The sequence below is a fragment of the Piliocolobus tephrosceles genome, chromosome Y (genome assembly GCF_002776525.5).
Source record: "Piliocolobus tephrosceles isolate RC106 chromosome Y, ASM277652v3, whole genome shotgun sequence".
Lineage (NCBI taxonomy): Eukaryota > Metazoa > Chordata > Mammalia > Primates > Cercopithecidae > Piliocolobus > Piliocolobus tephrosceles.
The window spans coordinates 3,441,628-3,458,928 of record NC_045456.1 but is presented as its reverse complement, the minus strand read 5'-3'; the positions used below and the strand labels follow the sequence as shown (position 1 = coordinate 3,458,928).

Here is a 17,301-nt window from a genome sequence, read left to right as displayed (position 1 = left end):
GCCTCCCTAAGTGCTGGGATTACAGGTGTGAGCCACCATGCCTGGCCACAGATGGAGTTTTTAACAATCTTTCTCAATAACTGACAGAACAATATGGCAAAAAACTAATAAAGACATAGAAGATTTGAATAGTGGTATCAATGACCTTGACCTAACTGACAATCCTAGGATCATTATATCCAATCACTGCAGAAGAGAACTGGATTTACTTCCTATTCACTTACCCTAAGTCTTCCTGATCCCTCAGCCCTTACCTTCTTTCTCTCCAGTCTCTCCTGCTCAATCTGCAGCATGATCTGTTCTCTCTCGAGACGCATCTGTTCAGCTACCTCCCGGGCCTTTGCTTCTGCTGCTTCTTTCTAACAGAAACAGGTAAATCGAGGCAGAGCTTTAATAAGCTAAGAAAACAGTGTGGTAATTCCTTGGCTTTGCACATGTTCCTTCATCTCATCATCTGCCCTAAAGTGGATGCTGCTCCAATGTTCAACGTGGATTTACACAAACCACTAGATGACAGAGCAAACATGGCTGGACCTCATTCATATACCCCTGGCTCACCATGCAAATCACCTGCAGACAGTTCTCATACATGGCCAAGGCTTTTCTGTGTCTGTGGGCAGGCTTGGACCATGAAGTGTGCATGTGGCCAGATCAGAGAGTTAATTCCCCTTCTACAGTGAGGGGCAGGATGTGGTAGATAAGTAGTTCAGTTTCCTCATCCCTCAGCTGGACAATTCTAAAGCGTGATCCACAGTCTCTCAGAGGTTCCCAATGGGACTGTGTTCTAGTAACCCACAGTAACACATACATCAATGCACTTATATTGGCTTTTCTCCTATTCCTCTACCGGCTTCCTGGGATGCGCTTGCAAAAAAAACTGCTGGCACCCAAATTCTTATCCCAGGGTTTGCCTTTGGGAAACCCAAACTGACAGATGGCAAACATTACCAACTTCACTGCAACTGCCCCAACTTATATTTAATAACCAGCCCAGTTTAAGAAAAAACTTCAAGTAAATATTATGAGTCATTGAAATTTAACTAATTGTACCTACTATCAAGGCCCTTAAAAAACAAGTAAAGTCCATCTGAGGACTCATACAGTACCTGCTTTTCAATCATGGCTTTCTCTTGCTTTTCTTGTTCTTGCTTTTCTTTCAACAACAGCTCTTCCTCAGCCTTCCGCTTGGCTTCCTCGCCTGCCTTTCTTTTCTCTTCCTCTTCCTGTTTCTTCTTTTCCTCTTCCTGCTGCTTCCTTTCTTCTTCCTGCTTTCGGGCTTCCTCTTCTAGGCGATGCCTTTCCTCCTCTGCCTTTCTTTTCAATTCCTCTCTCTCCAGCCTTTTGAGAATACAACTGTTGTTAGAAGATGACATGCTCGAAAAGCAAACTGCCAGAGAACTGTGTGCTGACAGCCGAGAATAATGCTCCACATGGTAATGTGCACATTTAATAATTTCAACAAGCATTCATTTAATAATATGATTCATCCTTCCTGGAAATCCACTCTGGTCCATATATTTACCAAAAAATATTAACCAGGCTTGACTTTAAATTCTGTAATAAAGCAATGAATGATGTGTTGATGTGTGATGCATTCTGTATTGAAAACAGATGCTCCTCAGTCAATGAACAAATGACCACGATGAGAAAGTCAAGCCATCATTCTTATTGAATGACAATTCTTTTAAAAACCTAAGCAGAATAAATATTTAAAACCAACGAAAGCTAGGAAAAATGGGAAGTGTCTCAATGGCCACAAATGTGCCAGTCAGCAATTTAAGAGCAGTGACGATGAACTCAAAAAGTCATACTAATTGGGTTCTAATTGGTATGTGACTTATGAAGCAGCAAATGGAAGAAAATGCTCAACAGAAACCTGACATTTAATAAAACATTTATTTCCATTTATTTTGGCAATCTTTAGAAATCTATTTTAGCTTTCTTTGATATATGAAAATTAAGTGGCATTTAGACGATTTTATCCACAGACAGATGAACGGTTCATGTTGTAGTGATAAAGAGCTCGAAGCAGTACAGGAAAATTCTGTAAAGTTCAAGAGCTTGTTTTAACCTAATGTTCCTCCTTCTCACATGTACGCCACTTTCCTTGGGTAATCACTGGCAATGTGATGTATGGGCATGACCCAAAATTGTACTCTGATTATGCCACTCACTGTGTGACACTTGGAAAGTCACCTATGTTCTTAATGCCCATTTAAAAAATGGGAAAAGCTATACTATTGTTCTATGGCATTACCGTGAGAATGAAAATGCCTGCCCTAGAAGGTTCTCAAATGTTAGTTGGTTTTACAATTTAAAATGAATTCTCTCTCCAAGCCCCAATGTCCTTTAAAGTGCACCTATAAATCTGTATGTCTTTTAGAAATTACCTTCATTTGGAAGCATGTGCCAATGACTTACTGGGGTGCTGTTATTTGTTATAAAAAGGTCAAGACTTAAAAAGAGCATCCATCCATCCTAATGGTCAGCTTCAGAACTCATGCACGCTAATAGCCTATGTAGGACCAAAGGAAATATTTTGTTTATTCATTCAAAGAAATATTTTAAAAGAAAGATAAAGAAATACTGAAATATGTTAGCCCGAGGCTGTAACAATACGTGATAACACTAAATTAGGTCACAACGCCTATGAAGCATTGTGCAACAACTCAAATTATTAACAGATATTCTGGAGAGGAGCATTATAGAACCTATCAGAAAGAAGCTCCCATTTTCTTAGACTCCTCAATGAAATACTAAGTATGTCCAACACAGGATTATCCAAAATGGATGTGTTAATAACAAGATGTATCTAAAGGTTAACTGAAATACCATTTCATTTCTTACCCTTTATTAACGAGCCAATTATGATTGTCCCAGAGAAGTTAACACACAAAGGATATATTGTGTATTAATTAATGGATAAGCTACTTCATAAAGGACCTGCCATTTTCATCTCCAGGACCTGAAAATCCATTCTGTTTCTTTTTTTTTTTTTTCTGATGGCATCTTGCTGTTGTTGCCTAGGCTGGAGTGCAATGGTGCAATCTCGGCTCACTGCAACCTCTGCCTCCCAGGTTCAAGCAATTCGCCTGCCTCAGCCTCCTGAGTAGCTGGGATTACAGGCATACACCACCATGCCTGGCTAATTTTGCATTTTTAGTAGAGACGGGGTTTCACCATGTTGGTCAGGCTGGTCTCAAACTCCTGACCTCAGATGATCTGCCCGCCTCGGCCTCCCAAAGTGCTGGGATTATAGGCATGAGCCACCGCGCTTGGCCTCTGTTTCTTTTTACCATCAGGACTTCAGAAGTGCCCAGATGCACACATATAAGAACATCCTTATGGCCCCTGAACCTCCATAATCCTCATTATCACCCAAAATATAAATCCCCACAAGCCCATGAGACCCTGCTTGTCCTTTCCATAGTACCTCCATGGAAATCTTGTACTTTTTTCTTTTTTGAGATGGAGTCTCACTCTGTTGCCCAGGCTGGATTACAGTGGCATCATCTTGGCTCACTACAACCTCTACCTCCTGGGTTCAAGTGATTCTTGTGCCTCAGCCTCCCGAGTAGCTGGGACTACAGGCATGCACCGCTATACAGAGCTCACTTTTGTATTTTTAGCAGAGACAGGGTTTCACCATGTTGGCCAGGCTGGTCTCGAACTCCTGACCTCAACTGATCCGCCTGCCTTGGCCTCCCAAAGTGCTGGGATTACAGGTTTGAGCCACTGCGCCCAGCCCCTTCATCCTCTTATCTACCAAGTTCTCTCCCTTAACCACACTTTGCTTCCCCAAAGTAGGTAAAATTTGGCAAAACAAACAAACAAAAAAAACCCGGCTTCCCCTGTGTGAAACCACGTCCCTCACAATCCTCTCCAAGGATGAGCATTCCTTCTCCCTCTGCTCAGAGAACCAGACAGCACATTAGATTTCATCATTTTCCCCACCGCCCTCTGCTGTGGGCTATCTCGAGCTTACTGCCCTTGCTGTCAGTACTAAACCTCCAAAGTTCATCAGCTCTTTGTGTAGTCTGTTTGTTTTTTTTTTCTTTCTCTGTGTGCAGTCCTTTTTTTTTCTTTGTAGAGGCAGGGTTTCGCTCTGTTGCCCAGGTTGGAGTGCAGTGCTGCCATCACAGCTCACTGCAGCCCCAACCTCTCAGGCTCAAGCGATCCTCCCACCTCAGCTCCCAAGTAGCCAGGACCACAGTGAGTGCCACCATGCCTGGATCATTTTTGAATTTTTTTTTTTTTTTTCCAAATAGAGACAGGTCTCATTTTGTTGCCCAGGCTGGTCTCAAACTCCTGGGCTCAAGTGATCCATCCACCCCATTCTCCCAAAGCACTGGGATTATAGGCATGAGCCACTGTGCCTGGCCCTGTGTGTAGTCCTGTCATCCTCTTCATCCTTGTTCTTGTCATTCACCCAAGTCCATCTCCCTTTCCTCATTACATACAAAGTACTAGAAAATTGTGCATTACTGTTATCATTTGGCATTCAGTGGATGCATCGTCCCTTGTCCCTGTCACTGGCCATTTGAGAAGGATCTTCATATATTGGCTCTTGTCTGAAACTCCAGCACCTCACCCCCTTTTCTGTCGCTCCCTGTTAACCTTCCTCGCGTCACTGACATAGGCTTAAACTTGAGTTGTTCAATCTGGGGGATGAGTGTGTAGGTTTCACTGGTCTCTATTCTTACATGCTTAAGAGTTTTCATTTTAAAACAAGCCTAACCTTCAACATTAACCTTCTCTGATCTGATCTCACCCCATCCTTTTGCCTTTTTCTCTCCTGAACTGCCCTGGTTAGCGCTGTGCAGTCTACTTGTATCTGCTTCCCTCTCTCTCTGTGTCCCCCAGGCCTTGGGTACCCTTGTGAGCATTTCAGAGATGGCATGGAGGTCACTCTGTTGCCCAACTCCAGGCTTGGGTGGTCTCCAGGACCACTCCTGGGCTGCCAAGCACTGGTTAGAGAGAGACTAAACAAGTCTGGCTGGTTATCTGCCTGCTGGCAATTACATTCCGGCCTTTTCATCCTCAACCCCTGGATCTCTTATGGACACAGTCCCAATTGCCACTTTTCGCAATCTTTGTCATCTTCCTTAGTTGATGGTTATCACCAACTGCTCTACAGAGAAGACCGAGGTCACCTGATCTGAGCTACTTAAACTCTCCTTTATGACATTACTGCTCAGAAATGTCCCCATTTGTTCCTCTGCTTAGATGGAAATGCCACCACTTGTGCTGTGAATTCCACATCCTCCACAGCTATGTGTCCCTCCCACTAGCCCCTCTTCCCTTCATTTGTCAGTTTCATCCTTCTGCATGCACTTTTTCCATGCCCTGGAAAAATGCTCAGGTCTCAGGCATCACAAGCAACCCTCCTCAGTCCTCTCTCAGCTGCCTCCCATTCATGACTGCTTAACAGCCAGCTTATATTCTGGGCCTGTATCCACTCACCTTTTCAGGCTGCTTTGTCTCTATCCCACTTCTCAACAATTTCCCTCCAAAATCTCTGCTCACCTCCTAAATCCCAAGACCAACAGCCTTAGTCTTTGATAACCCTATGTCTTACCAAAAGTCCTGCCCACGTGGCTCTCCCTACAGCCCTGTGCTGCATGAGGCTGAATGACCCTGGCTCTCTCTTACCTCTCTTGGCTTTCCCTTCTTGCCTCAGCTGCTGCCACATCCTGCTGCCCCCCATCGCATGTACCCCGCCTGCCCTAGCTCTCACCAAAACCACCTGCCACCTGTAGGCTCAGCAGCAAAAAGCCACGTCTGAGCAGCCTCGAAGACCTCTGCCTGTGGTTCCTGGCCTGGGCTAACTCTTGCTTCAACAAGAAAGTTTAGCCTGGCTACATGACCTTGCTCGTGGGGAGATTCTAACTGGAATATTCGCTTTTCTTCAATTTTTTAAAAAGATGGGGTCTCACTATGTTGCCCAGGCTCATCTCGAACTTCTGGCCTCTAGTGATCCTCCCACCTCAGCCTTTCAAGTAGCTGGGACTACAGGTACAAGCCACTGTGCCTGGCTGGAATATTCTTTCATGTGAACCCCTAGTAGCTATTTTAGCTTCTTAACATGACTTAAAGTGATACATCTAGGAATTCCATTATGATCTCCTGCTTACTAGTTCCTGCCAGTGCCTTCCCCAGGGTGGACCCGGGGTCTAAGGTTTCTTGCACCACCTCTAAGAATCTCACTTTATATCTTGGGCCATCCACAGCCCGGGGCTGGGCCCTGTTGTGTTTGGGAATGGACCAACTTTTGTTCTTCTGCTTAGGGCCTGCTTGTCTGGACTCCTGGTTGACCCTTTGTTCTGGTTCCCTCATCCTTGACTTGGATGGTGTTTCCCTTACCAGTTTGTGACAATAATAGGGCTTTCCACAGTTTGACTCAAGTAACTTTATTTTTCTCTAAATTATTTTATCTGGCAACATTTCTGTGGCTTTAACTATTAACTGTAAACATAAAACAGATGTGAGGATGATCTTATTCCAAGAGGTGGCCGCTGTGTTCTAGCCCCAGGTTGTCTGGTACTTTCCTTCCTCACTCCTCACCTCCCACGTGGCACTATGCAAAGCTTCATAGTCTGGCAAGAGAGAGGAAAACTCATTTGGGGTCAAGTGTATATTGCTCTAATGTTTACCTACACCCCCAAGCTTCAATTCCATCTCCAATCACCTGGACGTACTGTAGACACCATAAGCTTACCTAAAATCAAATGAATAATTTTTTTTTTTTTTTTTTTTTTTGAGATGGAATCTCGCTCTGTCGCCCAGGCTGGAGTGCAGCGGCCAGATCTCAGCTCACTGCAAGCTCCGCCTCCTGGGTTCATGCCATTCTCCTGCCTCATCCTGCCTCAGCCTCCCAAGTAGCTGGGACTACAGGCGCCCGCCACCACGCCCGGCTAATTTTTTTGTATTTTTTAGTAGAGATGGGGTTTCATCGTGTTAGCCAGGATGGTCTTGATCTCCTGACCTCGTGATCCACCCGTCTCGGCCTCCCAAAGTGCTGGGATTACAGGCTTGAGCCACCGCGCCCGGCCTAAATGAATAATTTTTATATTTTAAAACCAATTCCTTATGTCCTTTCTTTACCTGTTATTGAGTGTACCATTCTCCTAAGACCTTAGAATCAAACCTCAGCATCAACTTCAAATCTGCCTATTTCTTTGGCGTTAAGTCCACAGAGACTGGCTTTTCCAGTTCTACCTTCACCATACTACTTCAGCCCTTCTGTTCTCTTAACCTACTACTACAATGGTTTCTTAGGATTCTTCCTCCTTCTGTTCCTTTCTTGTACATATACCGAGCGCCAGGCACCAGTGATCCAAAGACTGTGTCCCAGCCTTTTAAGGTGCTAACTGGAGGAAAGAGGCCTGTAAACAAATGAAACTATGTTAGTCAACTGAACAGCTGGGCTCAGTATGGGTGAAAAGTCGGGGGTGGTCAGTTCTGTCCCAGGCACAGGGCCAGAAAAGGTACAGGGAGGGAGCAAGACTTGACTTGCATTTTGAAAAACGAAGACACGACTGGCAGGAAGGAGCACAAGTCCACGTGGGGGCAAAGTAAAAGCACAGCTTTGGAGGTGTGGAGCCGTGTGATGGGTAATGTCAGAGAGCTTTGCACACTGGTGTCTGGAGGAAAGCAAGGGGTAAGAGGCAGGTAGTGGCCAGTTCATGGCAGGCCTTGAAGGCCTGTTGACAGGTTTGGGTGGATCCAGTGGGCAAAGGAGTCACTGGCTTGTGAAAGGACAGGAGAACAATCACATTTATTTGAGAAAGGTCAGTGTGGACCCAGTGTGGACAGGGGACAAACTCTAGGATACCTAGAGCAGGGAGCTCAGTTGGGATATGACAGATGCAGTCCAGATCAGAAGCAATGGGGGCTGGAGCTGAGGAAGGAGAGGAAGGACTGGAAGGGAAGGGAGAGAACAGAGGTGCCAATGTGACAGCTGATGAAGACTAGACCTGACAACCACTGGGAGGAAGGAAAGGAAAGGAAAGAGCTGAGAGTGGCACTGAGACTTCTCACTTGGGTGCCTGAGGAGAGGGGAATGCAGAGCTCATGAAAGAGAAAGGAAGTTTGGGAAAAAATACTAAGTTCTGCTTTGGAAATGCTGGATTTGAGATGTATATGGCACACACTCAAATGAAAACTTATTGCAAATGGAAATACAATCTCTAGGTTCTAGACAGTGCTATCCAACAGAACCTTCTGTTGAGTAGGAAAATGGTCTATAGATTTGTGCTGCCCAATGTGGTATGAATCCACATCTGCTCAGATGCAGCTCTTGAGCACAGAAATACGGTGGGTGTGGCTGGGGAAATGAATTTTACTGAATGTATGTTTTGGTGGCCACATGTGCCTAGAGGCTCTGATAGTGGACAATGCAGCCCTAGACAGAGCTTGGGCCACAGGCATAGTTTTTAGGAGTCATCAGTACACATGTGTTATTAGTGCCTCCCTTGTTCCAGAAAGTATGGAAGGTTTAGAAAGCAAGCTGCAGTTAACTTCAGAAACAGGCAATAATACAAGACAAAGGGAAAATGAAGGGAAAATGAAGGTGGGAAGTGAGACAAGAACAGAGTTGGTTTAGCACAACAAAGGCTCAACAGAAAGCTGTTGTGTAAAATGTGGGCCCTAAATCTTTTGATGCCAGAGGAAACTGGCAGGATGGCAGGGACACTGGCAGTACAGGAGGGAACAGTGCTGCTTGGGAGGGCTTGTTGGGAGAGAAGCTGGTCCAGGACTAAGGGCTGAGAGCCCAGGCAACATTTAAGGGGATGAAGGGCAGACAGAGAAGGCTATGAAGGAGATGCCAGAGAAGCAAGGACAAGTTTGACAAGGCCAAAGACAACCAAGAAACTGATTAGTAGTTAGGCAATGAGGAGGAGTGGTAGGTGTGAGGTTTGAAGACCGAATGTGAGTTGAGAAAATAAAGACAGAACGTTCAATCAAGTCTTTCAGGAGCTGGGCTGTGAAGAAAATGGAAGAGACAGAGGTTGGTAGCTGGAAAGTAAAGAACATCACCTTCTTCAGTACACGGTTACAATCATGTTACTCACCAGCTCAGAGCCTACATGGCATCTCCACGGCCTGCAATTATCAAGGCCTGTCACCTGAGGTCCTGTGATTCACCTTTATCTCTTGCGACCTCCCTTCACACACCTTAAGGCCCACCCAGACCAGCCCAAGCATGCCACTCGACAAAACAAACAAACAAACAAACAAAACACGTCTGTATTGACCAAAAGGTTGGAAACAGGAAAACAATCAAAGAAGTCCCAAATTTCAAGAAGGGACTATCCAGACCTACCCCACTGCCCCTTTAAAAAAACAGATCAGCAAACCTGTAATCAGAGACCACAAAGACTTACCAAGGTCACTAAAGGATCAATAACATTCTATTATTTATTACTCTAAATTCAGTGCTGGCCTTGAAGTGCTACAGTATTGCCTGCTTCCTGTCATGTTAATTCTCTAAACAGTATTGGATTTTACTCTGTGATGAGACTAACAGTTTCCTTTATCAATTTAATGATAAAATCGACCTTGTCCTTCAACATGCTTTCCTCTCTAAATAAAAAGATCAGAAAAGGAAGGGCTGTCTGTATTGTGACAAAGTACCCTTGTACTAATATCACAGGGTTCTCAAACCCTGGCAAGCTACTAAAACAGAACAGGACTGAGTCCATGTATTTTTACTGCATTCCCCAGATGATTCTGATGCTCTTCAAGTTGTAGGGACCACAACAATGATGTCTTTTGTCTTGCTCCCAGATGGGATTCCCCATACCTCACTGTTCTTAAGACTATGAGGTTGCCCCTCCACGCAACCCTATGCCTAGGGGACACTGCTCAACCCTCTGTCTCTCACTTTGGGGTGTGAGTTAGGATAATCTGATGGAGGAAACAATTTGGAAATCAGAATCAAGGCCAAAACCAGAATCTTGAACCTCTTGTCTTCCCAGGGAGAATCTCATTTTATAAACAAAGTTCAGACTTCCCTGATAGCTCTAGGAGGTCTGCATGGCCCCAGAGTCCAAAAGGAGAATGGGAAGATGCCTGTGCCACTTAGATCCAAGAGCTATGAGTTTCTAGGTCCTCCAAAAAGAACAAAGTTCCACTGTTATTAATAATTACATCTAACATAAGACTCAGTCTCCCGAGCACCTTCCATGTAGTTCAGACATTCTAGGTTCCCATACTTCTGCATACTTCTCTTCAAGTTTTATCAATACCAATGCTGTAAAAAGAAAGGCAAGCTGCTCTTTCCAACACAACATTTACATGAGATCATGCCGAAACTCTGAGCACTAGCATACCTATCTTGTTCTTCCTTCTCTAGTCGTTCTTGCTCCTCCTGTTCCTTCTGCAGCCGGGCCTGTCTTCTCTTTTCAGCCAAGATCTTCGCAGCCTCTCCTGCATCAGTGGTGCCTGCTGTGGGCTTCCCCAAGGCTGCACCAGAGGAGAGGCATCAAGAGAAAAAGATCAAGGGAAACGAACATAATGACTCCACTCACACAGCAGCTGCTAGTTGGAAGTGAAAAAAAACCCAACCCAGTGTGGTGATGGGAAATGCTGTCCAGACTAGCACAATCAACCACCAAGCAAGAGAAGTTGTCATGGGCTGGCTGTAACCCTGGACGCATTTTACAGTGGAAGACAATGGAAACGTGAGGAGGAAAGATAAGGTCACTAGCAAGTGCCACAGCAGCCACCATCTGGGTGAACTCACTGCATCATAGAAGCCTGAAAGACTAAAGGAAGACCTTCTCTTGTGTGAGGTGCAGATGCAGGCTGGGTGCAGCCTGTCTTACTCAGCATCCACGTGAGCTTCCACAGCCATGAGTGGAGTCAGCCCCTAGGTCTTCTCCAGGGGACCCTCAGAAGACTGAAGGAAAGAACTCAGGAGCAACGTGCAAACCTGAGAAAGCTGCACGAGGGGATGAACTTGTTCCCAGGAAAAAGTCCCTCTTCCTCCCCAAAACATGAGAGAATGGCATGTAGATTGGGTCTGAGGAGAACCGTCTTGGGAAAGCCAAGGCACAGTGGCAGCATCTACCTGCGCTGTTTTCGGCTTTCCCTCCTGTGGCAGCAGCGTGCTTCTCACTGACATGCTTGTCCACTACATGCTTCTCTAGGGCTTCCTCTCCTTGCGGGCCAGCAGCCTGCTGAGCCAAGGTACCTTCCCTTTCCTTATTGCTCTTCTCTTTCTCTGCTTTCTTCTTGGGCATCTCTTGGCCAGAAAGGGCAGGTAAGCGGTACTTCACAGGAGACCCTGGGTAGGGAGGTTTCGTTGTCTTTGGAGACTGTGGATAAGCTTTAGCAGCTGTCCTGGAAAACCAAAAATATGCCAAAGGACGATTACTGGGCCTGAACACAGAGCTCTCTATTCCTAAGACACCTAGTTCCAAAAAGCTGAACAATTTCATCCTTCCAGAGGAAGAAAAGTAGGGCTTAGCACACACTCAAAAGTCACTAAAGTGCTCTCAGCCCAACAGGAATATGTGGTCTCTCTAAGATGGCCCTGGTGGAAAGGGAATTATTTTAAGAAGCCTAACTGATGATGCCATGTCCTAATCTCACTTAGGTTTCATGACAATGTAAAGAAGGAGTATTAGGCACTTTCCTACTCCCTCTTTTTAGGTGAACATCAGGGTTGAATCTGGTTTCAGCATATGGCAATGAACACGCTGGCTCCTTTTAAAACAATTGTGACAAAACATAAAACATCAAATATACCATTTTAACCATTTTTAAGTGTACAGTTCAGTGGCATTCAAGTCTCCATTCCCCCTCCCCTCAGCCCCCAGCAATCACCCTTCCATTACCTGTCTCTGTGAATGTGCCTCTTCCAAATAACTCGTATAAATGGAATGATACAGTATTTGTCCTTTTATGTCTGGCTTATTTCACTTAGCAAGTCTTCAAGGTTCCCCATTCCTTTTTAAATGCTGAGGAACACAGCCAACATATGGGCATGGGGGCTGTTTTTTGGAGGGTCTCAGGTTTAAAAGAATCTCTCTTCTCCCAACTGGGCAGATGCAAAAGGTGAGGACGAGCCACTTGGTTAAAACACAGGGGCTTGTCTTGTGTCTGCTGGGAAAGGGTCCATTACAGGTATGCCAGCCTAGGCTTGGCTCCTGGTGAGTGCCGCTTGTTCAGGACACAGGTAACAGCTTAGCTTGAGATGCCCAGTTTCCCTAGAGGTTTGAACAGGGATATGGGCATTTGTACAAAGTTCCTCTAGGAAGGATATAAAGTAATGTATACAGAAATTACAAGTCATCACCCTCAATACTCAGCAGGTTGAACCATGAATTGCTAACATCTGACTTTTTTATCTATAAAAACAGCAATAAAAATGGCAAATCACCCTAATATTCAAAGACAATTTTTCACCAGAGGCTTAGAGGTACCTAATCAGTCCTGGTAGTAAGGGGAAATATGATCAGATCAATATTAAACTTGGTCTTGAAGGGGAAAAGAATCCTCAAGTGGCATGTGGACTGGGTGAGGTGCAGAACAATTTTCCAATATGTTTTCATGTCAAAGGGCCAGCTCCTGGTGTCCAGGAGAACACCTTCCTCCTTTTTGTCAATGCCAGGCAGAGGGCCAAATAAAGGTGGGAAACAAACAGGTGATCATTTGATACAATGAATACATCTTAAACATGATGTGAATTTCTAAAATCCAGTTGTTTCAGTATCAACCATTTCATTGATGTAAAAGCAGCCTACATCACATATCCACCACAGGCTGTCCACCCCTCCCATGGCTGTCTGTCTTCTCAGCTGGACAACTCTAACCCCAAACACAATCCTTTCATATTGGCCAAAGTGGCTTCCCTGTGTCCTCATGCCATTAGGCCTGGAGCAACTCAGAACTCCCAAGACACCTTGTTTTTGTGGATGGTGCTTTGACTCTCTGCAGACTATTCTCCCCTCTGGCCTTGGGCTCAGGCCCCATACTTGGGTTCTCCTAAGGGATGCGGTTTTTCAGAGTGCTTAGCAATCAGGTGGTTTTTTCCAGGTATACTACATAACGCTGGTCTTCTATTTTTTCCTAGACTCTTACCAAGTAAAAGCCATGCACAGAATCCCCCTGACCCGCCATACACATAGGCACGCATAGTAGGCTTCCTCAACCTGGCATCACTGACATTTGGGGCTGGATAGTGCTTTTTTGTGGGGTTGTCCTGGGCACTGTGGGATGTTTAGCAGCATCCCTGGCCTCCGTTCACTAGATGCCAGCAGCATTCTGCTTCCCACCCAGGTTGTGACAACCAAAAATGTATTCAGACATTGCTAAATGTCCCCTTAGGGACAAGATCTCCCTCAACTGAGAATCCCTGAGACATGGGGTAAGGCGGGGAGGGAAAGAGAAAGAAAGAGAGGGAAAGAGAGAGAGAGAGAGAGAGACAGACAGACAGACAGACAGAGACAGAGACAGATGCACACACACTCTGTCTGTACCCAGTAGTTAAGAGTGGAGCTGTTCTGCTTGGAGGGGTAGTGTCCAATCCCCATGGTGACCTTGAGGCTCCTGAGAGCCTTGGTTCAAGAGGTAATGTGTGAGTGCCTCTACAATTCAGCACATGAGTCTTCATGTGTTCTGACACAGTCAGACCAGGTCTTTCCCCTGACCATTTGGAGCTCAGACTTCCATTCACACTCTTTGCTGTTGTGTCCATGTTTACTGAGTGCTGCCTAGATGCCAGCCGCAAGGCTGCTAAATGTCTACAGACACATATTTGTGTACATATGTGTGTAAATGGTATGACACAGGTACTATTATCATGGCCACTTTACAGATGAGAAAACTAGGCTTAGAGAGGTGAAATGGCTTCCCACAGTGAACAGGCCAGACAGCCTTCTCACAGCTCTGCTCCACTTCCTGTGTTGCCATGGCAGCTAAGTCTGAGTTTGGGGTCACCAAGACCCCAAGATGATCTTTCTAGAGCTGGCACAGAGTAAGCACTCAATAGCTGTTAGGTATTAGTGTTGAACAATTAGATGATAAACTAAAAATCCAAATAATCCTCACAGATAAGAATGAACTAAAATCAGGAAGATGAACTATAACAGGGGAGCCCATATCCTGCTTGCTCACACTGACAGTGCTCCACTGACCATGGTTTTCTAATGAGTTACACAATGTGTACTAACTATATGCATTAGTTGAGCCTGAATTTAGGCTCAACTAATCTGTATAAAGATACAGCAGGTGGTCTTTTGCTTGGTCACGCCTTCCTTTCATGCTGTTATCTAAGGTGAGTGGCATCCACAGTACAGCTGTATACCTACCACCCAACCACCACAAGGGTGTCTCGAGAGATTTGGTCTAGTGCCTTACCAAGATCAAAGCACATTACCTCCCCACTGGATTGTCATGTGAATGATATGTGTCCTTTGATCCAACAACAGTACAGGGGCAGGGAGTGGATCTGAAACTTGGCAATAGAAGCTGTAGGAAAGAATACTGTCTCATGGTAGATGATAACAGATGGAAACACTTTCTCATCCCATAAGCATTCCTACCTTGACCTGTTGAGGAGGACTTTCTGGCATTGGAAGGCCTGGCAAATCCCACCTGATCTTCTTGCTTGCCCTCACTCTCCTCCCCATAGAATGAGGTATGATTTCTCTGATTGGTGAGAATGAGCAAAGGTGCTGGGTGTGCACAACCCTGCCTGTTCTTGTTCTCTCCCTGGAACTTGCCTGCGAGCCCACACTCTGGGCTTCTCTAAGCAGTATAGAAAGAGGTGGGTTCTGCTTCAGGGGTCCCTGAAGCGGCACTTCTGCCCATGAATGGGGGTAGGTAGACAAGGAGCCTTCCTGCAGACATGACTCTGACCATGAGGGTCTCCAGGGCTGGACTGGGGGGAGTGGGTGGGAGGCCTAAACTGGCTGCAGCCTCAGCAGCCATAGCCAGCATCTGAGTTCCAATACGACCTCTGTGTCTGCTTAAATGGCTCACACAGTCAGTCAGTGTGGTAGGAGCCTGTCGCCTATGTCAGACTCATCTAAGTAAATGGAAATGCAGGCCAAGATCCTAATCCTAGGGAGAAAAGGCCAGGGCGGCCTAGGTGGGGGAGGTTCTGACAGCCTCAAGGTGGCATAGCCCTGAACAGCCTTTCTTATTTTCAAAGAATGGTCGCATGTAGGTTCAGTTCATGCCACAGACTGCGAGGTTCCATTCTAAATAAAACTGGACCAATTACCCATGAGCACACATTTAAAAATAACTTCTACCTGAGAAGTAAGGGTGGATTATTTGGGATAAAACTCATTAAGAAGTCAGTTTACAGTCCCCTACCCCAGCCCCTGCCCAATAAACAGAGTAAGTTAGAAAACACATACACATACACACACACACACACACACACACACACACACACACACTCATATGCACACACAAACATGACCTTCAAATCAGAGAAGTGTGGGCAAGTCAGATTTTACTTTTTTACAGTGAGTGACCAAAATACAGAATTTAAAAAAAAAGAAGTTCCCAATGCTATCTACAATCTGTCAAGTTTCCTGCTCATCCTGCCTTGCCACTTGCTTACATGGACTTTGTACCCTGCCAGCTGCCCTGCAAAAGTGCTAAGCACAGGTATCTGGAAGGAACTAAACCACAAGGCTGGTATGTCAGACTCCTCGGCTCTCTGGTCAGCCCTGCTCACATTGCTGCAAGCCAAAGAAAGTCTGGCAAGCTATTTTTCAATTTCCTGGAAATAGGTATCTTGGCTGATGAAAGAAATATGAATTAATTAGGGGAACTCACTGTGCTTGTATGGAGGTTTATTTTGAAGTACCTTCTCATCTATTTAACAAGGGTCTATTTGATTGCCACAGTAATCCAGTGAGGTAGGTAGGAAATTACTATTAACCATATTTTAGAGAAGAAAACCAAAGTCCTAAGAGTTTAAACAACCTTTCCCAAAGAAATGCAAACAGACAAGAGTGCCAGGGCTGGCACTCAAGGCATTTGTTCTTTGTCTCACTTTTTTGGCTCTTCCACTTTAATTTTTTAAGGTCCAATAAAAATATAACAAAGAGGATTCACAAGGTGTGTTTAGGATGGTAAACTAGGCCTTCCAGGAACATAAGGCAGGGTGATATAACTTTTTAGGTTCCATGACCGGTAGAAAATACGAACAAACACCTCTGTAAACAGAGTGGCAAGAATAACTCTCTGGAGAGGGTTGTCATGCTTCTGAATGTGAGTTGACTGCAAAGTGGAACTACCAAAGGACTTTTTTCCTCCAATCTTGAAACCTAGTTCCATGTTCTCCAAAACCACTTGACTCCATGCAGAGGGGTCTTGGCTTCATCAGCACAGCTCAGCTAACATTCAGAAAAGTTTGTTACTTCCCAGATAAGAAAGAGCAGCAGTTTTACACCGGAGAAACCTGGGACCACCACCTTAATCCAGTAATCAAAGTTAACATCACCAGTAATTAAACAAACTGACATCATAGCCTCCTGATATGAGGTACTGAGAAGGACCCAACACCTGTGCCACGAGATTCTTGCCCAAAGAACACAACCTGAATGTGATGAGAGGAAACATCAGGCCTATCCAAACTGAAGGACAATCCTCAAGATGACTAGCCTATATTCTTTAAAAATGTCAAGGTTGGCCTGGCACAGTGGCTCACGTTTGTAATCCCAGCACTTTGGGAGGCTGAGGTGGGTGGATCACGAGGTCAGGAGATCGAGACCATCCTGGCTAACACGGTGAAACCCCGTACCTACTAAAAATACAAAAAATTAGCCAGATGTGGTGGCGCGCGCCTGTAGTCCCAGCCACTCGGGAGGCTGAGGCAGGAGAATCACTTGAACCCGGGAGGCGGAGTGAGCCGAGATTGCACCACTGCACTCTAGTCTTGGTGACAGAGGGAGACACTGTCTCAAAAAATAAAATAAAATAATGTCAAGGTCAGGAAAAAGAATGGCTGAGGAACTGTTTCAGTTGAAAGGAGACTAAGGAGGGCGGAGCAAGATGGCCGAATAGGAACAGCTCCAGTCTCCATCTCCCAGCGCGAGCGACACAGAAGACCGGTGATTTCTGCATTTTCAACTGAGGTACTGGGGTCATCTCACTCGGGAGTGCCGGACAATCGGTGCTGGTCAGCTGCTGCAGCCCGACCAGCGAGAGCTGAAGCAGGGCGAGGCATCGCCTCACCTGGGAAGCGCGAGGGGGAAGGGAGTCCCTTTTCCTAGCCAGGGGAACTGAGACACACAACACCTGGAAAATCGGGTAACTCCCACCCCAATACTG

General features: G+C 45.5%; 1 protein-coding gene across 1 annotated transcript in view; it reads right to left on the bottom strand.

Annotated features, from left to right (window-relative positions):
• The window catches only part of MAP7D2 (MAP7 domain containing 2), a 59,492-nt gene that overhangs the window by 8,017 nt on the left and 34,174 nt on the right, over positions 1 to 17,301 (bottom strand). Inside the window, exons 9-12 of the mRNA XM_023199052.1 lie at positions 11,075 to 11,346; positions 10,335 to 10,467; positions 1,107 to 1,338; positions 255 to 359 (exon numbers count right to left, since the gene is read on the bottom strand). Coding sequence (XP_023054820.1) covers positions 255 to 359; positions 1,107 to 1,338; positions 10,335 to 10,467; positions 11,075 to 11,346 — 742 coding nt within the window. The remainder of the gene's footprint in view (positions 1 to 254; positions 360 to 1,106; positions 1,339 to 10,334; positions 10,468 to 11,074; positions 11,347 to 17,301) is intronic.